The following is a 24,542-nucleotide window of genomic DNA, read 5'->3' as shown; positions in this document are numbered from 1 at the left end:
TTGACATTTGATGCAGCATTGCCACGTACAGAGTTCATGCTTAAGAACTGAATGAGCAGTTGAATTACCAAAAAAAAAAAAAAAAAAAAAAAAGCCTCAGAGAACCTCAGTGCTCTGAAGTAAGTTTATGTGCAGGGCACATTGATAGCTGTCCTCTCATGACTGGCTGACCACCATCCCGACAGGCTAAGCCTGCATAGCTGTAGCCCAGAAAGAGATCCAGGATCAGATTACAGTTTCTAGTGAATGCACATAACCTCTGCATCACTGTAAAGTTTAAAAGGGGAAAACATAATTCCAGCCATCACAAGTTAAGGGCCATCTATCTGTCTAACGTAATGAAGTTTCTGGAGAGTCCACAGCAGGCCCTCAAGCAACTCTAAGAAACCTTTGTTAGAGAGAGAAAAGATGGGAGAGCGGCTTGACTTTTATCGTATTGCAGTTTAGGTGGTAGAGGCAGCCATGGTGGTGTAGTGTGGATTCTTGATCTTCTCATTAACATGAGAGCGTGTAGGCTCATTTTTTGCCCCCTTGCTCAGATGTGATGCAGGAAGGAGGGGAGTGGGGGATCAGTGGGGCTTGAAAACAGCCAGCAATCTAATATTAGAAGTGGAGTTCCATTCGTGACTGCCCATGACATCTAGTGTCAGGCCCTTCATGAGGCTGTAGTGAGACCTTACCTTGCTGCTTCCTAGGAAACCTGGTACTAATGACTGGGATCATCTCTCCTATCCTCTAATATTCATTTCACAGAACATACATCAAATCGATGGTCTTAAAAAAAGGCAATGGTCCTTTTTTTAAGATTTACATTTATTAGTATTTTGCCTGCCTTTACATATATGAACCACATGTGTGTCCGGTACCTGAAGAAGTCAGAAGAAGGCACTGGATTCCCTGAAACTGGAGTCACAGACAGTTATGAGCCATGATTTAAGTGTTTAGGTGCTGAGAACTGAACCCAAGTCCTCTGAAAGACCAACAAGTACTCCTAACCATGCTTCCAGATCCCAATTAGCTTTTCTTGGCTTTCTTTTTTTTTAAATTAAATTTATCTTTGATGTTTAATTATACTCCTTCCTCTCTCCCTCTCCTTTCCAGTTTCCAAGTAATGCTCTACAGCAATCTGGGTACTGCTGACCTCACTGTCTCCCTCCTCACCCAAATTATTTATGCCAGTGTTTAAATATTTTCTGTTTCAATAATGACACCTTTCTTTTAAACATTTATTGCAAACACTAAAAGATATTTGGGGTACAAATTTGGTTCACTGAATTCTTTGGTTTATATAATTATTGGTACAGAAAAAAATGGCTTCAAATCTCCAGTTTAAAATTATTACTAACTGGCTTTAATGTGTACATTGAATACATTGTTGCCAGAAATAAATGTCTTGTCAAAATAAGTTTAATGTATGAAAGGTATTTCTCTCCATTACTTTTGGTATTTCAGGAAAATCAAGGAGCCTCCTTTTTCCAAGGGTTGTTTAGTGCCTTGTAGTTGTTTTTCTCTTCTAATTCGCACAAGGGTTTATGACATGTGTTTGTGAGAACTGTAGGATTTTGTGGTGATTGAGTATATGGAGTGCTGAGCTGATTTGGACCAGCTTCCTGCCTGTGGCTGTTGAACAGCATGCTGTATTATTACCATTCATCAGGCTTGTTGAGGGCGTTTGGGAAACCATCACTGCAGCTGTTTCCTGCCATTGAAGTGTCATCTTACTGTGACATAGGAAGTGTGCCACTGACCACAGAATTGCAGCTTACTTTCCAAGCTCCTTTCTGTTTCCTAGATGTTTCCTCCCAATTCTTTGGAGCCTTAGACTCCTCTAGACTTGACAATATAGAGTCTGGACAGTCGTTTGTTCTGGTCTTGAAGCACAGAGAACAAATGTCTGATGCCTCAGCTGTGTTCATCTATAAATATCTCCCAGTGTTCCCTTTGACTTCTCTGGAGCAGCCAATAATGGAAGCAAATAGGACCAGCATTGGCAAGGGGCTGGGCATCTGTTTAGTTTTATTTTTAAATTCAACTTGTCTAGCCAAGATCACACATGCTGCTTGTGGTAGACAGAACTGTAAAATGATAGGCAGAATTTCAGGCTTCTAATATACCTATATGCACCTCTTAACTTTACAGTCAAACACTCATCCAAGTATTGCTATAACTAAGGTTCTAAATCACATGGCCTTTAAAATGGAGAGATGTCTGGGTGGGCCAGACTTAGACCCAGAGCCTTCCAAGTCTAGCTTGAGAATCAGGAGCTGCTGGTTGAACATTTAAAGGAGGGGAACTTAGTACAAAGTTTCTTTTTGCTAGTTTTCAAGTAGAGGAGCTGGAAGGGGTGGTAGGAGCAGCATGAGCTGTGGACTTTGCATTCTGCCTGAGAACCCAGCCTGCTAATAATTTGCAGAAGTCTTGTGAAACCCTGAGTAGATAAACCAGCCCATCTTAGAAAGTAGTACAGTGGCTGTTGTCTTTAACCACTGAGCTTGGGGTAGTGATGTAGTATTCTGAAGGACTGTGCTGCCTGTTGACAAGCATTCACTTTTCATGGTCCAGAGTTCTCAGGACAGACTGGACAGGGAAGGCTCTTCCTGCATTGGTACCCTCTTTCTGCTTGTGGTGCGGGACTGCCTAGAGCTTGAGAAAGTCTGTCTTATGTGAACAAGCACAACCTACAGTAGCCAGCTGGTGCCCCTACCGCCATCTTCTCTCTGTCTTCATTACTCCTGATGCTCATAACCCTGCTCTCAGCAAGGGTTTATCTCTACTCATTGGCCCAGGACCTTTCCTCCTTGGTGCCTCAAGAAGAGGACAAAGCCAGGCGCAGCAAAGTTGTAAATCAAACCTTCTGATCTACCCCCTGCTCCCAGGCTCCTGGAACTGCCACACTTGTCTCCTTGAACCCTGCCATATAGCATGCTATCACAACCTTTAAGAAAGAGATCTTGCCGGAGGTGGTGGCACACACCTTTAATCCCAGCACTCGGGAGGCAGAGGCAGGCGGATCTCTGAGTTCGAGGCCGGGCTGGACCGACAGCCTCCAAAACAATACAGAGAAACCCTGTCTCGTAAAACCAAAAAAAAAAAAAAAAAAAAAAAAAAAAGAAAAGAAAAGAGAGATCTTGAAGTACTTGTCCATCTTTCACCCTGTCTTTTTATCTTAGATGAGATTGTTGTACTAAAGTTGGACAAGAACAAATTCAGGAGAAAATGACTAACAGCCTCTTAGCCTGCAGTCTGCTTGAATTGTAGAGTAACAACTGTTTTTTTTTAAGAAAAAGTACACATGGTGGTCTTTCAGGAGAATGTGTTTATTTCTCCACACTGTTCTACTAGCATGCCTGTAACACTGAGGAAAGACTTTTATACTGTACCACACTGCTCAGCTTCTCCTTGCTGTGTTATGACCATAGTTGGAAGTCTCGGGTGGGTCTGTTCCTGCTTTCTAATTGTTCACAATCCTGTGTCCCCATCGGGAGTCCATGACCCAGTTAATATAGAGTTCCAGTCTCTACCACAGGTGAGACGATTTCAGTGGGAAGGACACTCCTTGATTTGAGGAGTAAGGGCATCATATTTGGCTGTTCCAAACCATGTTGACGCAGTTAAGCCACTTCCTCCTGATGGCTGGGCTATAAGCTGTGAGATGATTTTACTTCCCTGTGTAAAGCAGAAGCACTTCATTTTTGTGGGTGTCTAGCTGCAAGGTATCAAACAGGGTCATCAGCCCTCAGTGAGAAACTTGGAGGGACTTTGTCTCTCATACATATGATACTGCTTTTACAAGGTGGTAGCTTCTGTCACTCTCAGAAAGCAGGGTTTGGGTTAGGCCTCAGGGTACCAGACTAGATCTGACCTCATCCACAGTAAAGCTCCACACCAGTGCCCTGAAGAAACTCTCAGATGCCAGCCAAACCATTGTCAGAACCTAAAAAGGCAACTGACTAAATGTTTATGAAAGCCAGTTAAGAGTTATTATTTATGTAAGAGAAAGTGTGTGCCTGTGTGCGTGCTTGTTTGGTAATATGCAAAGAACATGCTCTTACTCCATTCCAGAAATGACAGAAAATATTGAATTCAAAATTCAACTATAGATGAAGCTTCAAAAGGAACAAGTAAGAAGTCTTAAATTGGATTTTCATTTAGATAATATAGAATATGATTAATTGGAAATGATGAAATAAGTTGAGCACATGAAATTCTTACCACCAACTACTAAATTTGAAGGATGTTGCTTTAAAAAAAAAAAGAGTGATAGAGGAAGAAAAATCAGCAAGCCCTAATGAAAAAGTTAGCAAATAAGGAAACATTGTAGTTTCTACTTGGGCGATTAACTGTACTTTATCATAATGGTTAGCTAATGACGTCTCTGGTATTTTATTGTTAAATAACATTTATTAGCACACTTTTAAAATCAGATTAGTTATGGGGGCATTGCATCATAGTACAAAGGGATGGTTAGACAAGATTCAGTCAGAATGCCTTCATTACTTTAACACTATTTTACTTTTTGAATGAAGAGTATATATAGAAGGTACATGATATACACATATTTTGTATGTGTTACGCCACACAGCTTGCAACATAGGGTGCTAGTGGGCACTATATACCCTTTGTTCAATTCCATTGTCTCCCAGAAATAGCCACTCTCCTGAATTTGTATGATCAGTTCTAAATCTCTTTTTGGGGGGGGGGGATTTCGAGACAGGGTTTTTCTGAATTGTTTTGGAGGTTGTCCTCAAACTCCCTCTGTAGACCAGGCTGGCCTCGAACTCACAGAGATCTGCCTGCCTCTGCCTCCCAAGTGCTGGGATTAAAGGCCAGTTCTAAATCTCTTAATAAATAGTTACACTGTCCATGTATAGACCATTAAATAGGATCTTAGTTTCTCTGCTTCTGAACTTAATTGTTCAGGTTTTTTTTTTTTTAGAATTCAGGATACTTCAAATGTGTAAAAGAAAGTTGAAATAATATTCTAATATTCTTGTATGATTTGTTAGCTTTGTATACCAGTGTACTACATGCCACACAATATCTTTATCTGTATAGTTAGTCTAAGCCACATTTTTATCATCTGTTGTCTCCTAGATTCAGGCAAGATAGAAATGTGTCTCCAGTAGCCCCCTGGACAGTGGAAACTTTGTCCCTGAAGTCCAGTCTTCTCACTTCCTTCCTCATTTCTGGTTTCTACCAGAATCCGCTCATTGTGCTGCCCTGGCCAGAGGATAGTTAGTGGTCACAAATTTTCCTGCCAGCTTCAGTACGACTACTTTATGTTTTCCTAGGAAAGCCATATTAACTAGTTTCTGGATTTCTGTGTTCTGATGATGTGGTGCCCCCATGGACTACGGAGGCCTGAGTCTTTAGGGATTGCCATCTTGCTATGTGTCTCCCTGCTCCCACTGTTAGTTGTTTCTGTAGCCTCCCAAAAGCTGTTGAAACACAGCCGTATACCCATTCACTTATATTTAGCATATAGAAATAAGTAGAAAAAATGAATAGAATCAAAAGACAAAAAATTTGAATACATGTATGAAAAAAACAAGCAACTTGAGTCAGTCCAACAAAAACTTCCTAGAAAGCAAGCTGTGGCCCAGATGATAGAAGGCTGGAGCCTTTTTAATGTGGTCTGTTTCATTTATTGCCCAGATTCCAAACCAGATAGATACTGTTAGAAAACAAACACATAGTGTAAACAACCCATCCTTCTGAATATGGTTTCAGAAGTCCTCCATAAAGTGGTGACAAACAGAGCTCATTAATACGTAAGGACAATCATTCACTACCAGCAGTATATTCTAAGAGACTAGAGGAATACATTAGATCATATCAGTAATGTAGCTAAAGAAATACTCCCATAGTAGTCATTCCCAACAAGCCAAGAACAAAAGGAATGTTCCAACCCAACAAAGATGATCTGTGCAAGGTTGATGTCATGCAGAATGCTGAAAGTATGAAACTGTCCCCTGCTTCAAGAGCAAGACTAGATTCTTGTCACCTTTCTTCAACATGATACTCACTCTTATTAGGAGGGGATCAAATGGCACCCAGATGGGAAAAGAAACAAATACCTCTACTTGCAGGTATTCTGTATTCTATAGACTAGACATCCACTCCAAATATAATATATAAAAATAAACACTACAGAAGTAGTAAGTTTAATAGGTAATGAATGCAAGACTAAAATGCAAGAATGAACCATATTTTTGTTCAGTGACAGTGGAAAATTTTTGAAAAGAGAGAAAAACAAACTGGGCCAGATATAGTAGCATGTGCCTGTAATTGAGCACTCAGGTAGGGGAAGTATGAGTTCAAAGGCAGGTCAGATTAATAGAGACCCTGCATCAAAAGCTGGGGTGGGGGGGGTAGAGATTCCATTTATAACAGCACTGAAGGGAACAAAACTCTTAAATATAAATTTAACAGAAGCAGTAAGACTTTACAGAAAGCTAAAAATCATGATTAAGAGAAACAAGAGAACTAAATAAATAGTAAACCATCTCAGAGATGTCCATGGATTAGAATACACAAATTAAGACCATAGACCTCTAATTTAGTCTATAGATTTAATACAAACTTTATCAGAATTTCAACTGCCCCCCTTTTTTGTAGAAATTGATGATCTTGTCTTAAAATTCACAGACATATAAGGATCCAGAGCATTCTGATCCCAAATACCCTTAAAAGAAAACTGAAGTGGAAGGAAGGAAGGAAGGAAGGAAGGAAGGAAGAAGGAAAGAAGGAAGGAAGGAAGCACATTTTCCAATATCAAAAACTTGCTTTTAAATTCTATTTGTGTGGGGACACACATATGAAGATCAGAGGACCACTTGAATGTCTGGCTCTCCCATTCTACCATGTGGGTCCTGGGGATTGAAATCAAGGTGTCAGGCTTGGCCCCAGGTCCCATCACCAAATCTACATGTAAAATGTTGATGAAAGGGAAGTCTGTGTGTGTGTGTTGGGCTTTCCACCTTGGGATCATCTCCCTTCTTAATTGACAAAAAAGAAACATGGAGCAGGGCTTGCCATTCTGTCCCTAATACAGACTGTAAGACAGCAGCCATAAGCCTTTCTGCACTTGGTTAAGGCATTGCTCTTTGCTTCAGTCCAGACAACCTCCAGTGCCACATACTCTCTGATTGTCAGTTCTGGCTGCACTTTGTCCTTCACCCTTCCTATCTGCCAGTTCAGGCAGCCTTCTGTCCTCCCCAACCCCCCCACAAAGATTTCTTACCGGAATTTGTTTGTTTTTCAGTATTTCTTAGAATATTTTTAATTTTTAAAAATTTCATACATGAGTGCTGTATTTACATTATTTCCATCTTTCCATCTCTCCTTCCAACTCTTGCTGCTCCTCCTCTATGCCCTCTCAAATTCATGATGTCTTTCATGTTTATTGAGATACATATATCACATATGTGTAAATACAACCTGCAGAGTTCATTTAGTGTTGTGCATATGTGTATGTGCTTAGAATTGACCATTTGAAATTGGATAGTGATTCAAAGGGTTCAACCATGGAGAAGACTGATCTCCCTCTTGGCACCCATTAATTGCTGTAGCTCTTCTTCCAGGGGGTGGGATTTCCCCATCTATGTTGGCATGCCAATTAATACAGTCATTATGCTGGTTTTGTTTGGGCAGCCATATTATTGAGATTTCATCAGTGTAACATCCTTGTCATATGTATATAGAAGACAGTATCTCACAGCAGGTGTCCTGGACCTCTGGTCCTTATAATTTTCCCACCCACTCTTTTGCTAAATTCCTTGAACCTTTTTTGTAGGGGTTGTGTTTTCTAAATGTGTCCATTAGGGTTGGGCACTCCAAGGTCAGTTGTTCTCTACATTTTGACCCATTGTGGAATTACCTCTCTCTAGCTTATAAATTTTAACATTGTTTGGGGAGTATGAGTTGGGAGGAACAAGACTAGCCTGTGTGTTCTAATATAATTATCACCTTTAAAGGAACATAAAGCCCCTAATTCATTTTCTTGAACTAGTGAAAATTAGCAAACTATTCTTTGGTTTATAAATTTTCCCAAATAATAAATTAGAATTAGAGAACTGAATTGAAGAAAGGGTAGGGATAAATCTTCTATGATATACACTTGATGTAAGTGCAAAGCACATTTCTGCCTGTGTTTCAACTGCTTACGATTTGAGGTTTATACACAGACATTGAATTTGAATTGTAAAACAAGATTTCAAGAAGTGTGGCCTGGAAGAGAGTTACAGGGGAAAAGCATCTTGTAGATGAAAGTTAGGTCTGAATCAGAAAATGAGTTTGGCCTAGAGGACAGGGAAGCCTTCAAAAGAACTGTGGTCCTTCACAGCCTGACTCAAGTGGAAGTCTGGATTGTGGAAACCCTGTTAGTTTTTTCCTTGGGTTGAAACCATCAGATTTGAAGGGCATTTTAATACTGAAAGAAGGCGAGGAAACAAAGCCAGCAAGCATGTTCATGTGTGTGCCTATGCATGCCAACTACAGTACTGAAGGATATCGGCCATGTAGAGTAAGTACATGGAGTGTCTTCCATATTTGAAATGCTAATAATCTTGTCAGGGAAATAGGACCAGTGCCAATGAGATTATTAGAGAGTCCTGAAGAAAAGATTTCTGTGATGCTTTAGAAGCTAGGAGAATACACAGTGAGATTAGCTGAGAAGTACCAGTTAAACTCATAATAAGAGTTTGATTTTAAGGAACGTCAAGGGGAACATTAAAATGAGCCGTTGAGTATGTATTTCCTATTGTTCCCTTGAGAGGAGGCAGTTTGCTAGGGTTAGTTCATGGGCTAGATGCAAATTCAGGTTCAAAGAATGAATTTGAACAAATTACTGAAGCTGCCCCCCCCCCCATTCCAGTGTCCTCTGTTGAACAAGAATAGCAGAAGTCCCTGATTCATAAGATCTCTTCATAGAATCTTGCCACTAAGTTTGTTTGTGTCTCTGGAACTTGAGGAAAGTTCACAGTTAACAGAGAGGCAGGATGGTGTTGTAGAGAGGAAAGGGTCAGATCACATTCCCAGGCTGGCTTCCTCACCAGATTGTAGTCATCATTTGGCTCAAACTTGTTTCATTGAATTGTAGCACTGGACTCAGTGTGTAACACAGAATGACACTCAGATATTTTGTTGAGCGACTAAATGTATTTTACTATTTTACTGTATTTGCATATGAATTTACCTAATAATTTTTGTTTGACTTTTAAACAACTTCTGATTATCCTAAAAGCTATAGGTATATTTGAATTATTTCTGACATTTACTTTTTACTTTTGCAGGCCAGTTGGAATGCCAAAAATGGAAAAAGTCTATTTACATAATCCTAGTTCTGAAGAAACTATTACTTTAGTATCAATATCTGCGACAACATCACATTTCCATGCATCATTTTTTCAAAATAGGGTAAGTTTCTCCACAAAAATTATCTCTCATTTGAAATTGAAGTTCTGCATTTTATTAACTTTATTTTGCTATAGATAAAATCTGTTTCTAGTGTTTCCCTGCTTTCTCAGATGCCAGTTTGTCCCGTTTCATTAGAATTATAATCTCTATCTTTAAATGGGCATTGTTTTTCCTCAGCAAGTAACAGTAACTGCACTCTGAAAGCCCTAAGCACTCTGAAACTCAGCCTTCTCGTGGCCAGTTGTTAACAACAGCAGGTCCTCAGCCCTGAGTGAAGGTTCTGTTGCTGTTGGTGAGTCAGCCAAAGCTTGATGGCTTAAGCTAGTGCTCACTGAGGAGCAGTTTGATTGCTCAGTGTATTCTAAGAATTAAGCTGACCTGGACTCAGTCCTTCCTTGCCTGGAGCCTCTGCAAGGAAATGCACCTCTCTGTACTTATTCAAGTCTTCAGTGGAATTAACTCATTTTTGGTTGCAGAATGGAAGCCCCCATTTTCTTGTTGACCAGGCCCTCACCTAGCTTGCTGCCCTCATGGGTTCCTCTATTTTTGTAAGCCAGCAACAGTAATGTCATTCCCTCCTCGTGCTTCTTATTTCCCTGGCTGCTGCATCTGCCACTAGAGAAGTAAACTCATGACATTGGGTCAGGACCACCAAGATGGTCAGCTGACCTGAGTACACCGGCAAAGTCCCTTTTATAATAGACAGCCATGGTCACCATAGTCACCATCGTCTCAGTCGTGGTTGAGTTCTGTGTACCACTGCATCCTCCAAGTTTTTACTGATGATGTCAGTAGAAAGATGTGAAACTGTTATTCAAGGAAGACCCTTTCTGATCAAAATCACAGAAAATGGAACTGAAGTAAGTTTTGGTTTTTTTTTTCTTTAGTTAGAAGATACATTAAGTTTTAATGTGTAGGCTTCCAAAATAATGAATGGGAAATCCATGAAAATAAGGAGAAAGTAAATGAATAGATTCTAATTTCATCTTCACAGGGTTTTGTTAACTATTGAAGGGCTGTGACTAAGAAAATGAGCAACATGTTTTCTAACACATAAGATATATATAAACTACTGGTTAACTTCATATTAGTTGTTCAGGGTTTTACATTTCTCCTAAAATTCTGTTTCATTGTGTGTTTTTGTTAGCAGCTTCTAGGATTAAAAAATGGCTATGGTGTAGGTTTTTTTTTTCTTCCCCCCCATGTTTTGGAAGTATTTTCAAAATAAAGGTTTGAAAGTCAGCATATTGCTCTTGATAATAAAAGTTTAATTTCTTTGTAATACTCATGGAAAATATCCCCATTCTTAAAGTATTTCTTAAATTTCCCTTGAGTTATTCTTTGTTTATACCTAAAAGATATTTCACATTTTTTATTAATGTATCAGTGGTCTCAAGACAAATAACAAAATTCTAATACTGACGAAGATCCCTGTATATAAAGAGGTGTGTCTCAGAGGTTTTTGCCTTGGTTATGAGTAACTTACCAGAGCCTTCTATGACTCTGCCTAGTGATTTGCCTTACACTTGCCATAGCAAATGTTATACACATTACAACACCTCTCTCTCTCTCTCTCTCTCTCTCTCTCTCTCTCTCTCTCTCTCTCTCTCTCTCTCTCTCTCTCTCTCTCTCTCTCTCTCTCTCTCTCTCTCTTTTTCTCTCTCTCCTCTCCCCCCCCCAGTGTGCAGATTGGAAGGCAAGGAAAAATGGAAACAGCCCCAAACTAGTGGCTTGATTGTGCTATATATAAATAAATGAATAGTTTATAATTTGTTGACTCACTTTGCTAATTGATTCTTTGCTGTTTCTAAGTGTTTCAAGCTCACCTGGGCTGAGGGCACAGTTTTCATCCCTTTACATCATCCAATAGAGTCTAGACCAAGAGTTGTAACTGTTGTTGGATGAAGTAAACAGCCCAGCGGCAGGGGTGTTGGGAGCATGAAATCCATCTAACGAGAGCAGCTCCAGCATGGCTTTACTTGGCCAACTTGTGGGAGTTGGAGGCGCTGTGCAGTTCTGATTTTCAAGGCAAGTCAGAAATAGGAATCTTTATGTGTGTCCCAATTTTCCCACATTGGAAATGAGTTGAATTTTAGAAAGACAGGGTAGACTACACAGCATAAGCTTTACACTGCCAGTTTGACACTTCTGACCTAGACTCCCTCCCAGAGGATATTTCTGCTGAACTTTATGTAAAGAGAATATATTTTCTGTAAATTCTTGAAAAGATATTATGTATGCAGTCACAATCAATTCCAGGAAGTGGAACTGAGCAATGACTGTCATGGCATCTGTCACAGTCTAGCTGTAGACACCTTAGGTTTGGCTTTAAGAAAGTGGTCAAAATTGATGCGGTCTTTTCTTTCCTCTTGTCCTTTGAGCTTTTCCTTTTCTTCCCATTGTAAGACAAACTGCAGAGACTCAGGAGTGACGGGCGGGGAGAGACAGGTGGAGTGACCTCATTTCCCCACCTCCTCAGTTTTATACCTATAGTAAAGGCCACTGAGGGGAAATGAAACGTGTTTCATATACCCAGGAGAGCACACCCTTCTGGTATGGACACTGTCAGAATCCCCTAGCACATCTTATTTCTTTGGGTGGGAAAATGTTTCTTATAACTCATGAAGTTTTTTATTATGACCCACTACCATCTCTATATTAACCAACCAATAGGAACTAGAGAAAAAGAACAATTATTTAAAAGATTAAGTTCTATAGTTATATTTCAGTTAAATTTTCAGGCAAACAGAATTAATAAAAATAATGTTTCAGTCTATAGATAAAATATAAATATTTAAGCCAATTATTCTTTACAATAGCCTCATGTGTTCAAGTCTATTGTGAGCATTAATAATGATTTTTAATTAGGTATAGAAGCCTAAATATTTATTCCATTTTAGGTTATACTCTGATATCCACTCATACTGTTGGGAATTGGGCACATATGCTAGTGTGGGGTATTGTACAAATGAAGAATGAAGCCTGTGTCTGTTGCTAGGAAACAGTATACATAGTATGTTCCTCTGTAAGAAAAGCAGAGGATGCACCATTTTATGAAAAACAAAGGCCTCTGGGTTTTGGTATGTAAGTAAGAGCCAAAGTAAATTGTAGGTAGCTGTACTAGTGAAGAATGAGAGGGTGAGAACAGAGGAACTTTGACAGCACCAACCCTCTCTTCACACATCTTTGCTCTGTGTTTGTAAGCCCTTATTACTTTTGTAATTTACAACATGTAAAAAATATAAATTTAAAAACCAGCTTTGCCACCTATGTAGAAGTGACAAATTTATTAATTTAACAGATATTGTCAGGATTTATCACTGAACAAATGAGATCTCTGCTCATGGTGCTTAGCCCTAAAGGGGTTTGATGACTTCAGCAAATATAATAAATACATTTTATGAGGCCTTAGAAGACAGCATGTTCTAAGAAAAAGAAAAGCAGTGGAACAAGGGGTTTAGTGTTAAGGGTGATTGTGTTTTAAAAAGCAGGCAGTGTTTGACCAGAGGGTGGAAAATACTGAAGAGCAGTCCTGAAGGAGCAGGTAACGCAGAGACTCTGGTGTGAAAGCTAACCTGGGGGTATAGGGTTCTCAGGTTGTGTGAGGCCTTGACCTCTATCCTTTCTGGAATAGGAAAGCATTGGAAGAGCTTTTGCATAAGAAAATGGAATGTTAAATTTTATTTTAAAACAGTCACTGTTGATCAAAAATGGATGAGTAAGGGGAGAAATCAGATGTAGAGCTGAGCTGGTTATCTATGGTGTCTTAAGTGAGCTTTGCTGAATTTACCAGACTGTGAGTCTTTCCAGTTCTTCTAGGTGTCAAAAGTATTGGCATGGAGATTACTATAATGCCCCCTTTTGCAAGGGAGGAGTGGACATGATCATTTCTTTGTGACAATCTTACACATTTATAATTGACTTTATTCACATACAAGCAAAGATGTGATACTAGTCTGAGTCTGAGTTATTTCATTTGCCACAATGCTTCCCAGTTACATCCATTTTCCTGCAAATGTCATTAATTCATTTTCCTTTATTGTGTATATATACCACCTTTTCTTCATTCACTTCCTCCTTGGTGGACAGCCTTGCTGCTTTTCCAGAAGACCTGGTTTCAATTCCCAGCACACAAATGGCAGATTACAACTGTCTGTAACTCCAGTTCCAAAGGAGTTTCAGGCCTCCATGGGCTCTGCCCACACATAGTGCACAGACATATATGCAGGCGAAACACCTATTCACATTAAATAAATATATAAATAAGAAAGTGAGATTTGAAAGTTACCCCCTCTTTGTCTCAGGATATGATTGATCTTTTATGCCCACCGGTGTTTGTTTTATGAAACTGAGAGTCCCAAAGTATGGTATGTGGGTATTTATAATTATTATATCTTCTTGATTAATTATATCTTGTTTCTTTGTTTGGTTTTGGTTTTTTCAAGACAGGGTTACTCTGTACCCCAGCTGTCCTGGAACGCACTTTGTAGACCAGTTGGCTTTGAACTCTAAGAGATTTGCCTACCTCTGCCTCCCCAAGTTCTGGGGTTAAGAATTACACCTTTTATTAGTATATAATAGCTTTCTTTATCACTTTAGATTTTATTTTGAACTCTATCACATATCAAACTAGCTATACCACCTTCTGTTTGGTTAATAAATTTGCTTGTGAGTGTCTTTTCCAGTGAGGTATATTTCCTGTAGACAACATACAGTTGAATTTTTTCAATCCCGTTAACCCATCTGAGTCTTTTTACTGACGCATTGAGGCCATTAACATTTAAGGTTGTTATTAAGAGATACTTGGGGAGGGGGGCATTATTTGACTTTTCTGTTTCCTATTAGTATTAAGAGTTTCCTGGCTCAGTTAGGCTGGACATGATGGCGTCCTTCCTAGCTCTCTGGTTGGTGTTCATCTGTTCCTCTCATGGAGTTACAATGCTTTAGACTTTCTTTCCTCCCTCTCTCCATAGAGCTCTACCAGAGTAGTGCTAGCCTAGTGGTCATGAACTGCCTCAGTTTGTGCTTGTCTTGAAATGTCCTAATTTCTTTATCAGTTTTAAAAGAGAGCTCTGCTAAACATAGTCACAGGCTTGAAGTATTTGTCCCATGCTTTTTCCACTATAGGGCTGCTGAAGTTCTGAAACTTACTATGATGAGTTTCACTTTGTAAACGCACTGGGTTTTTTTTCCCCTGAAGCTCTACTGTGTCTTCTCTGCTTTATGCTTTTGACATCATGACTGTATGTTATGGAGCACTTTTTCTCTGATTGTGTCCACTTAGACCTTTAAGTGTCTCTTACATTTGGTTGTCCACTTCCTTTTCTAGACTTAAGAAGTTTTCTGGTATAATTTTATTAGGTAGCTTCTCTCTCAGTCTCCATAGTCTTTCAGCGTCATAGTGGTATTTTTGAGTTCATGGTCATTGCAGTCAAGCTTGTTTATTTCCTCAGGGATGTTTGAATGCGGCACTTCCTCATCCTTGTGTTCCACCCTGATACTCTAACTTCCGTTTGGACAAGTCTGTCAGGAACACTTTTTACTGTTTATTTGATTGATTCAGCTTTTCTTTTCCAATAACTGTATTTGGTTTTCAAAATCCCACTTTCCCTGCTGATTTTCACTTCCCTTTGCTAATTTTCTCTTTTCTGTTGCTGTTTTTCTCTCTGGGTCGAGAATTAACTTCCTTACTTCAGTCATCTGTATGATTGATCCTCTGGTGGGGGGGCTGCTTTTAAGATATCTATCAAATGTTTTAGCTTCTTCAGATCTGATTCTGACTGTTGAGAAATTGTGATCATTTGGAGGAGTTGTGTTTCTCTTTCTTGGTTCTGGTTCCACTGTGTTGCAGTTTGCACATCTGTTTGTGTTGCTGTCTTTTCCTATTTTGTTTGGTTATCGTTTTAGTGAACATCTTATCCCCGAGAGTTCAGTCTCAGTACCACTTAGAAAGGAAAAGGTGAGCTACTGTAGCAGCTCTAACACTAAATCGTGCAAGTTAAGAAGTAGAACTAAAGTAAAATAAAACCTACCGTGTATCACTATTTACCACTAAATTAAACTTGGCAAAACTAATGGAGAGTTAGCTTTGAAGTTAAAAATTAGTTCGAGTTGGGCTGGACAGATGGGCCAGTGATTTAGAGCATTTATTGCACTTTTGGAAGACCAGGGTTCAGTTCCCAGCACTCAAATGACAGCTCACAGCCATCTATAACTCCGGTTCCAGGGGCTTTGACACTTCTTCTGTCCTCGTTGGGCACCAGACACATGCAGGCAAAACACTCAATCACATCACATAAGAAGTCTTTAATTTTTTTAATTATTTAGGATAAATGTGAAAATAATAAATGGATGAGGTAAAGGAAGAGGCAGGGAAGGGGGAAATTGGAGCTAAGTTAGATAAACGAAAGAGAAAGGAATGGAGAAATGTGATGAAGGGAAGAGAAAGAAAAAAAAAACTCAGTAGGTAAAGCACTTGCTTATGAGGACCTGAGTTCAGTCCCCAGAACCCAAATAAAAACTAGTCACATAGTATGAGTCTAATTCTCGCACTCCTGCAAGGAGATGAGATAGAGAGATACAGGAATTCCTGGAAGTTCATAGGCCAGCTAGCCTGTGTGTGCATTGGGAAGTCAACAAAGAAACCCTGTCCTACAGAAGGAGGCAAGGGGTCATGTTTCCTTGCTTTTTCATTGTTCTTGTACCTCTCTGTTATACTGATATCTGTACATGCTTTGACACACATGCTCCACATTTACACGTACAAATGCATACATATTCACACATGTCATAAGCATCACCAAACTTAGATAAATAAAAGCAACAGAAAGTAAAATGTAAAAGCTCTTTAAAGAACAAATTAAGTAAAAAAAAAAAAAACTTAAAAAATACAGGCAGATGAGAGGGAGAAGCCAGAGCAAGCACAGAAAGGGGAAACATAAACAGCATTAGATGAGTGTATGGAGGGAACAAAAGATTAAAACCAAGAAGTGTTTATATGATAAGATAAGAATGCTCCTGACCATATGGAAAAGAGAAACTGGGTTAAGGGTGGGGGGCATGAGACCACACAGGACACAACAGGGACTTGAGGATTCTTGCATTTCCTGTGTCCTGTACAAGTGTCCAATGTCTCCAGGACTGTCTTCACTGTGGTAGCTTCTCTTTGCCTGCCTGGGGCCTCTGTTAGCCATCCTTGGTCTCCCATTCTCTTGAGCCCCACCCCATCCCCAGTTCCTACTTTGGCTAATAGTCTATCTGGGGCAGAAGGGCTGCCTCCTGAGTGTGTTGACAATGGGGGAAGCAACAGCAGCACTTTCCTCCTATTTCATCTATTGCCCAGCTGGAGGAGTGCGGCTGTGAGTGTTGGATAGTGTCCTGGTTGGACTCTACAGCAGTGAACCTCGCGGCAGATAGTTGGCTCTAGACTTCTGTCCACCTACTGCCCTGACAAGCATGTTGCCTGCACTTTTCAGTCTCCGGTGGCTGTCTCTCATGATGGATTCTGGCTGTCCAGGCCTCCAGGGAAGCTTGATTTTAAATAGTAGATTACTTCTACAGGTAGCTGCTGTGCCCAGCCCTGTGACCCAGGAGAACTCCTCACTGCTGACCCATCTTGTTAGAGAAGCCATTGTCTCAGGGAGACCCGTAATTAGATTGAGACTTGAGAGAGCTGTGGTCTTGTTCTGTGGGAGGACTGACAGTCCTTTTTCACCAAGGCCTCCTCGTTTACCTACCTTTCCATTGAGGCTTCTGTTACACTCCCCAACGAGAGAGAGCTGCCGCTGTGTCTACTGTGGCCTGCTTTTCCATGGTAATACTTCTATTCTCTGTACTTTCACCGTCTTGTCACTCCTTTGTGGGTGTCAGAAGGACTGTCCTTTCCATCTCTCTTTGGAACAGTCTACTTTTTAAAATAGTACTTTTATTAATTTTACACACACACACACATACACCCCTCCTCTTAGATCCACCCTCACCTCCTGACCCACCTAAGCGTGGTTGGTTGTTTTGTTTTCTGACTCTTCAAATCCAGTTTCTATTGCCCAACTATTTTTAGGAGTAAGGACTCCCTTAGAGGGTGGCTGACCTGCCAGGGGTCACACCATTAGAGGAAACTGACTCTTCCTCCCCCAGTAGCTATGAATTGCAGCAGCTCCTCAGCTCAGGGTAGGATTTTATGCCCTCTCCCCTCCCCTCCCTGCTCTCCGTCTTGGAATTTTGTCTGGCTCAAGTTTACATAGGCTTTGTGTTTGCTGTTAAAATCTCTTGAATTGCTATTTGTAGCTGTCTGGTTATGTCCAGAAAATGGTTTTCTTGAAATTATCTACCCCTTATCTCTTAAAATTTTTTCATCCCCTCTTCTAGAAGATCCCTGAGCCTTGGGATTTGTACAGCCCTAGTCTTATTAGCTGAAGCTTGACCAGGTGAAGGTCTGTGTTAATTGTCATCTACTGCAAGGAGACACTTGTCTGAAGAGGGTTGAGAGATGCAATTTACGTTCATACTGTGTCCACTTAATAGAGTAGGTTTTCCACCAGGGCCTATGACCTATCTAACCACAGGTTCTTGACTCCATTGAAATTGCCAGGTGTAGGTTCCATCTCATGGAGCAGGCCATAGATCCAAGCGTAAAGTAGTTAGCTATTCCCATAACATTCATGCCACTGGTGCACCGGTGAGCATATCTTGTCACACCTGTTGTTATTGTGGCTTGTAGGGTTCACAGCTGGATGGCATTAATGGTTACTTTTCTTCTCTGGTAGCATGCATAGCACCTTCCAACACTGTGAAAGCTAGCCAGTAGGCATGCAGCTTCCAGGTGAGTACCAGCTAGATTTTTCCATGTTCTATAACTCAAGTATGGGGTATCTTTAGCAATAGAGTCTTACCATCAAGCTCTGGTAATAGCTTGTAATGTTTGGGGCTTTATGGAACCCTGATGGCCAATAACTCAAAGAGGTAGCCCATATTTTTTGGTGCTAGGGTTTTTCATTTGCAGGCATTGGTGTCTAGTTAGAGTGCTGTCCCCATTATAGTGTAAACTCTTTTTATATGCATATATGTATTATCTTAAGAAGCGTCTACAGTAGTAGGTTTCCACATGGCTTTTTCAAAAGGCTTTCAGTGTTAGTTATCCCTCCCCATTTCTCCTCCTCTACCCTGCCCTCCTGCCTCCACTCCATTTAATCCTTGCTGCTCCATTTTTCCTGTCCCCTGTTTCTTTCCCTGATGTGTTCTATCCTCACAGGGTCCTTTGAAAGCTTCTCTCCTTCTGTGGCCTTTACTGGTTTCCTAACCTCTGTGGTATGGAATAGTCTTATTTTTTGTAGCCAGGTGTTTCTCCTTCCCCAGACTACACGGAGGTGGATACTACTTTACCATCTTTCTCAGAGGAGCCCTATGTTCCTTCAGCCCTTCATAGTTCCATAGTGTAGAGATGTGTGTATAGTGCATAGCATAGAACTAAGACATGTCGAATGCCATGCATGTTTTAGTTTCTCATGCATTCTCCTTCTCTCTTCACACATTCTGTATAGGAATTTCTAAAATCAGTTTTGTAACTCTGAAGTACCAGCTTTCATTTTACTTATTTTAGTGATGTTTTCTGCTTTCTAGTTCATTACATTTCACCTAGCTTTATTCTTTTTACTTGCCTTGGATTTCATTTACTCCATTTCTCAAAGCAGAAATAAAAGTTGTTGGTTTGAGACCTGTATGTTCAAAATAAATGTGTAATGTTTTAAATTTCCTCCTAAATATTACTTTTAACTGCTGCTTTTTATGTGTTAAAATGTTGTTTTTCCACTTCAAATCAATTCAAAGTATTTATATTATTGTGTGACTGTTTAAGTAGTCGGTGGGTTATTCAGAATTGTGTTATGGTAAATTCACCAGACCTAAGCTCATTCTTAAATTCAGGATCAGGTGGAATTCCTCTTCTGTTTATGCTTCTGGGTGTGCTGTACTACGCTTGAGCCCACATTCAGCCTTTAACAATGTGTGAAGATTTAAATAAACTCTTTTTGTCCTCTTGTATGAGAGCCCTGGTGTCTTCCCATTCTTTACTGTAGTGAGCCAAGGTTCACATTCCAACTCTATTTGGACATGTTCATCCTCCATACATTTTGTGTAACAGGTTAAAGAAAAGTGGGTTTTTTTGTTTTGTTTTGTTTTCTGGGTTTTGTTGCTGGTAATGCCAAAGGAGTCTTTTTAGCTTGTCCATCCTAGGATCCAGCCAGAGTCTCAGTGCCATATGCTTTGAGCTATAATTTAGGTAGCATTTTAGAGTTCTCACAGTAGAAGTGGAATAAGAGAGAATGATAGCTTTATATATCAAATGCTCCTTAAGGCTGCATTGCAAGCAAAACTGTACCTTCCGTCTTGAATTTCATGGAATATCCTCTATTAGCTTGTTGTAATAAAATTTTAGTTTACTGATTATGATGACATTCTTGGTTTGCAGGAAACAATAGGAATGAGTTCCTTCTTTCCTAATTTAAGTTCAGGGACATTTCATACCTCATATGGAGAAATGGCAGAGGTGGGGGATTGGGACCCAACCTTATTGTTTGTAGTAGTACAACAGTGCATCTATATAGCAAGCTCAGCTTCAGCCTGAGGCCTGTTTGATTATCTGATCTTAGAGCTAACAGTGTATAATTAGGTGCTTTATCCCAGTCTAGTGACCTTTGAATGAACAGAGCCCAAAGGAGTTATCTGTTGAACAGGGCTTTAGTCTGGTAAAGGATGAAGGTAGGTAATGAAGACATATTATTTTTCAGTATGTCTAACTTGATGGTGAAACATTTAAAGGAAACAGCCAATTTATGGAAGTGATTTGTTTGTTTTGTAGAACTTTAGCTGTCTGATATTGGTCAGTATACACTGATATTTTTCGATAATGAATTTAACTTGCTTTTCTTTTTCAGAAAATTCTTCCAGGAGGAAATACATCATTTGATGTAGTTTTTCTTGCAAGAGTAGTGGGAAATGTAGAAAATACTTTATTTATTAACACATCTAATCATGGGGTGTTCACTTACCAGGTAAGAACCAAAACTTATATTTCCTTTTCAGTACAGATAATAGCCAGCAAATTTAATAACCTTTAAGAGCTCACTTTATAAACTCAAGGAGAAGAGAAAAAACAGGATGTTAGACTTTGGGTACTTAGACTTACTGTGGATTATGGGGATTGCATTTTATTTATTTATTTTACATTTATTTGTTGCTTTTTGTTGTGGTTTGTTTGCTTGTAGTGCCAGGAAATGAACTGAGGCCCTGCTTATTTTAGGTATACACTCTGCCACCTAGCTATGTTTATTTTAGGTATACACTCTGCCACCTAGCTATGCCCCTGGCCATACCTGTTGACTTAGTGAGTAGACTATTGCAAGAACAAAGGGCATGACTCTCCAAGGGCATTAGCCGCAGACCCAGCTGGTCAGTCTGTGTTTTCTGTGGGTTATAGTCAGGTTGTTCTTGAAATGAGCCTCAGTGGCCTGCATATTCTAGTCCACCATCTATGCTTTCTCTGCCTGGTTTTACTCTTTGTCCTAAATATACTCAGGTCTGCCTGCTCCCCTCGCACTGCCCCTGCTCTTTCTCAAGCTAGTGTTATGTCTCTGGCTTACAGGGTACCTAACTACCTTTCTCTCTTCTCTAACTCCTTGTACAGTCTCTGACTTACTCTATAATCACAGCAAAATCTAAAAGAATCCATGTCTTTACATCTGCTCAGTACTAGAGTAAGAGCTATGAGCACAGCTGTGCTATTTAATATGTTCACTATTAAACTATATGTGCCTGTGCCTAGTTCATCGTCGACAATAACCATTTGTTATTTGAATAGCTCCCTCTCCCTGTTAGTCTACCTAGGTAAGGTGTTTTCGTGTGGCACTAACCTGAGCCTGGGCTGTATCTAAGCATTGTCTGCGTCACAGCACCATCTCTTAACAGAGTGGGGAATTTTCAGCTCCCTGTTTGCTTCTCTGTGTGTGCCTCATGGTCTAGTGAAGGGCTGTTTACATTTTAGTTTCCAGTGTATTACAGAAGTCATTCTAGATGGACATACAGAGTATAGCAGGAAGTCTGTGCCATCATCTCAAGAAGTTACAAGTATTTCTCATGTCAAAATTAGATTGACTGTTTTCCATAGATCAAGTAGAACTGTAGCTATGAAAATAATGGTTAAAAAGCAACTCAGAAACTTCTTATTTCCCTTTGAAACAGGTATTTGGTGTTGGGGTTCCAAATCCATATCGGTTGAGGCCATTTCTTGGGGCCAGAGTCCCTGTAAACAGCAGTTTTTCACCCATAATAAACATACACAACCCTCACAGTGAGCCATTACAGGTGAGTTTCTGGGGGGTAATTTTAGTTAATCCTCATTTTGGTGGGAATTAACACATGAGATCTCAGTCTATCACAGTCGCCAAAATGATGTAAAATAGTAAGATTTTTACAGATAGGCTGAAGATATTGGTCAGTCTATAGCTATTTAAATATTGCCTTTTTTTCAGTCTTTGTTGTTACCTAGTTATTCTCTGTTTAATTTAATTTCTCTACTCTTTTCCCAGTTAGTCCTTGTTTGTTGAAGGTAGGCGTTGATGCAGGCCTTGTACTTGCTAGGCAAACATTCTGCTCCTCAACTATGTCCAGTTATGCCAAATGCTAGGTCACAGTACGGAGGAAGACCTTAGTTCATGAGCCTGCAGAGTGTTTGACCTTCACAGCACACACAAAGAAAAGCAAGTAGAAAACCTTTTCAGCATATAATAGAATTTTCTAGTTTTATTGCTTTGTTCTTTTTATTCCTTTCTGGAAGACTTTTTGTGATAAAACAAGTAAAAGTTTTCTACTACTTTGCCCCAGATTTATTTAAGTTAATGAAATGTATTTGCTATAAGAGCAAGAGTTATCTCCCATTAAAGGAAAGTCTCCTACCGTCTTACCCATTCTTCCTTAATGTTTACCCCAAAGAAGGAAGGCAAGTGTTCATACCAAGTGTCTTCAGTCAGTAGCTATGGCAACTTTATGTCACCCAGCACTGTGGCCAGACACTGGTGATAACCTAGATGTCCATCAGTGTGTGAATTTGTAAGATGTTGGAAGACCAGGCACATTGGCATACACCTCCATTCTCAGTACTTAGAAAGGAGAAGCAGGATTGTGAGTTCACTCCACCTATAAGAACACCATCTCAAAATGAAAAAACAGAAAGCAAACTGATTCAACCATAAAGATAGAAAAGAAATGATCTATTGATATATCATGGTGAATCTCAAGTAGTTACATTGAAAGGGAAGAAAAAAAAACTAGGCCAGACATAAAAGTACGTACTATTATTCATTTATAGAAGAGGGGCTGGGGAGGTGACTCTGTGGATAACATGCTTGTTCTTTCAGCATGAGGACCTGAATTCTAATTCCAAGTACCCATTTAAAGACTTTAGCATGGCAGTACTTGCTTGTAACCCCAACACTGTGCTAAAGAACAGATTTGCCTGGGAAAAGGAAGCCACAAAGAGATAGAAATAAGTTCCAAAAGGCACAAGGAAATTTTTAGAGCAGTGACTGTATTTAATATCTAAATTGCAATGATGACCTCATACTTGTACACAAAGGTCAGTAACTCTCAAGATATACAGTATAAATATGTGTCATTTATTGGACACTAGTTAGTGGTATTTCAATAAAGCCATCTTTAAATCACTTTAGGCACAAGCCTTAGGATTCTGCTTGCCTTTACCATGATTGTACTGCCAATAGAAACCCAATTATTTTTGTATTTTTTGTTTTAATTGAAGCATAGTAGCTGCACATATTTATGGAACACATTGACATTTCACTACATGTAAACAATAGATAATGAAGATTCTGAGAAATATTCAGCATCCTCTGTATGATCTTTGAAATATGCATCTGTTGTCAACTGTAGTTATCCTGTATTCTGTAGACCATGAGAAGTTCCTCCTTTCCAGCTGTGCACAGTTGGTTATGCCCTCCTCAGAAACCTTTTTGTGTGTGTGGTACTGGGGTTCAAACTCAGGGCTTTGCACATGCTAGGTGTGTCTACTCTCAGCTCAGAACCCAAGTGTTTTGATCTTTATTAGAATTATTACACATATCTTAGCATGCTTATCTTTTCTTTATTTCACAGCTCTAGTGATTATTGGATCTACCACTAGATCTAGTTATATATAAAATTTACATGTATATATAAATTTTTTTGTTACTTTAGAGATGGTCTCATGTGCCCCAAGCTGGCCTTAGATTATACCTGAAGATCACCTTGAATTCAAGATTACCTCAATTTCCCAAGAGCTGAGATAATAAGCATGTGCCACCACACCTGGCCTTAAATTTTTATTTCCAACACTTCATAATTTACATGTATTTTTATTTGGAAATAAAAAGTGTTCTGTTGCTTCCTAAAATCTAATTTCTGAAGCTACATGACTTCCAAGTGTTCAAAGTTACCTTGATTTAATTTTAAAATGCTGTTGTTTATGCAGATGAGTGTTGGTAATGTGGTACTTGCTTACATTTTTCTACTTTTGTATCCTTCCAATAAGCAGTGAGGATGCTAACTTCTCCATTTCAGCAAACCACTTGTGATAAGAGTGATTGTAACCACGGTGTATGCTTTGTCCCAGGTTGTAGAAATGTACTCTAGTGGAGGAGACCTTCACCTAGAACTTCCAACAGGTCAGCAAGGAGGTACCAGAAAGCTGTGGGTGAGTGGAAGCCCAGCTTGCTCTTGTGTGTGCTCATGGGAAGTTGGTCCTTTTCTTTCTTTTTTAAATGGTTCATAGAAGGTTTATTCCTACTATTCATTACATACCATATGACAAAAGTTCTGGTGGTCTATGGCAAGAGGGCATTCAAACCAACACAATTGGTCTTTTGATATATAACATGAAGAATGGATTATGTACATAATAAAGTGAAAGAGTTTACAAAATGAAAAGAAACAAATTATTTATAGGTATATGGTATAATGATTCAACATAAAAGAAAAAATTGGCAAAATTATAAACTTGGTCTAATTTACAATTACTTTTCAGATATTCTTTCATATAGTATGTAAAAAAGATGGTATTTTTACATCAACGTTAATCT

General features: G+C 39.5%; 1 protein-coding gene across 1 annotated transcript in view; it reads left to right on the top strand.

Annotated features, from left to right (window-relative positions):
* Positions 1–24,542, top strand: part of Tmem131 (transmembrane protein 131) — a 145,808-nt gene that overhangs the window by 73,141 nt on the left and 48,125 nt on the right. The window contains exons 5-8 of the mRNA XM_040729655.1: positions 9,294–9,417; positions 20,349–20,465; positions 21,652–21,774; positions 24,077–24,157. Of these exons, the coding sequence (XP_040585589.1) occupies positions 9,294–9,417; positions 20,349–20,465; positions 21,652–21,774; positions 24,077–24,157 (445 nt within the window). The remainder of the gene's footprint in view (positions 1–9,293; positions 9,418–20,348; positions 20,466–21,651; positions 21,775–24,076; positions 24,158–24,542) is intronic.

This window comes from Mesocricetus auratus, unplaced genomic scaffold (genome assembly GCF_017639785.1).
Source record: "Mesocricetus auratus isolate SY011 unplaced genomic scaffold, BCM_Maur_2.0 Super-Scaffold_100021, whole genome shotgun sequence".
Taxonomy (NCBI): domain Eukaryota; kingdom Metazoa; phylum Chordata; class Mammalia; order Rodentia; family Cricetidae; genus Mesocricetus; species Mesocricetus auratus.
The sequence above is the reverse complement of the archived record's forward strand: the minus strand, read 5'-3'. Positions and strand labels throughout refer to the sequence as shown.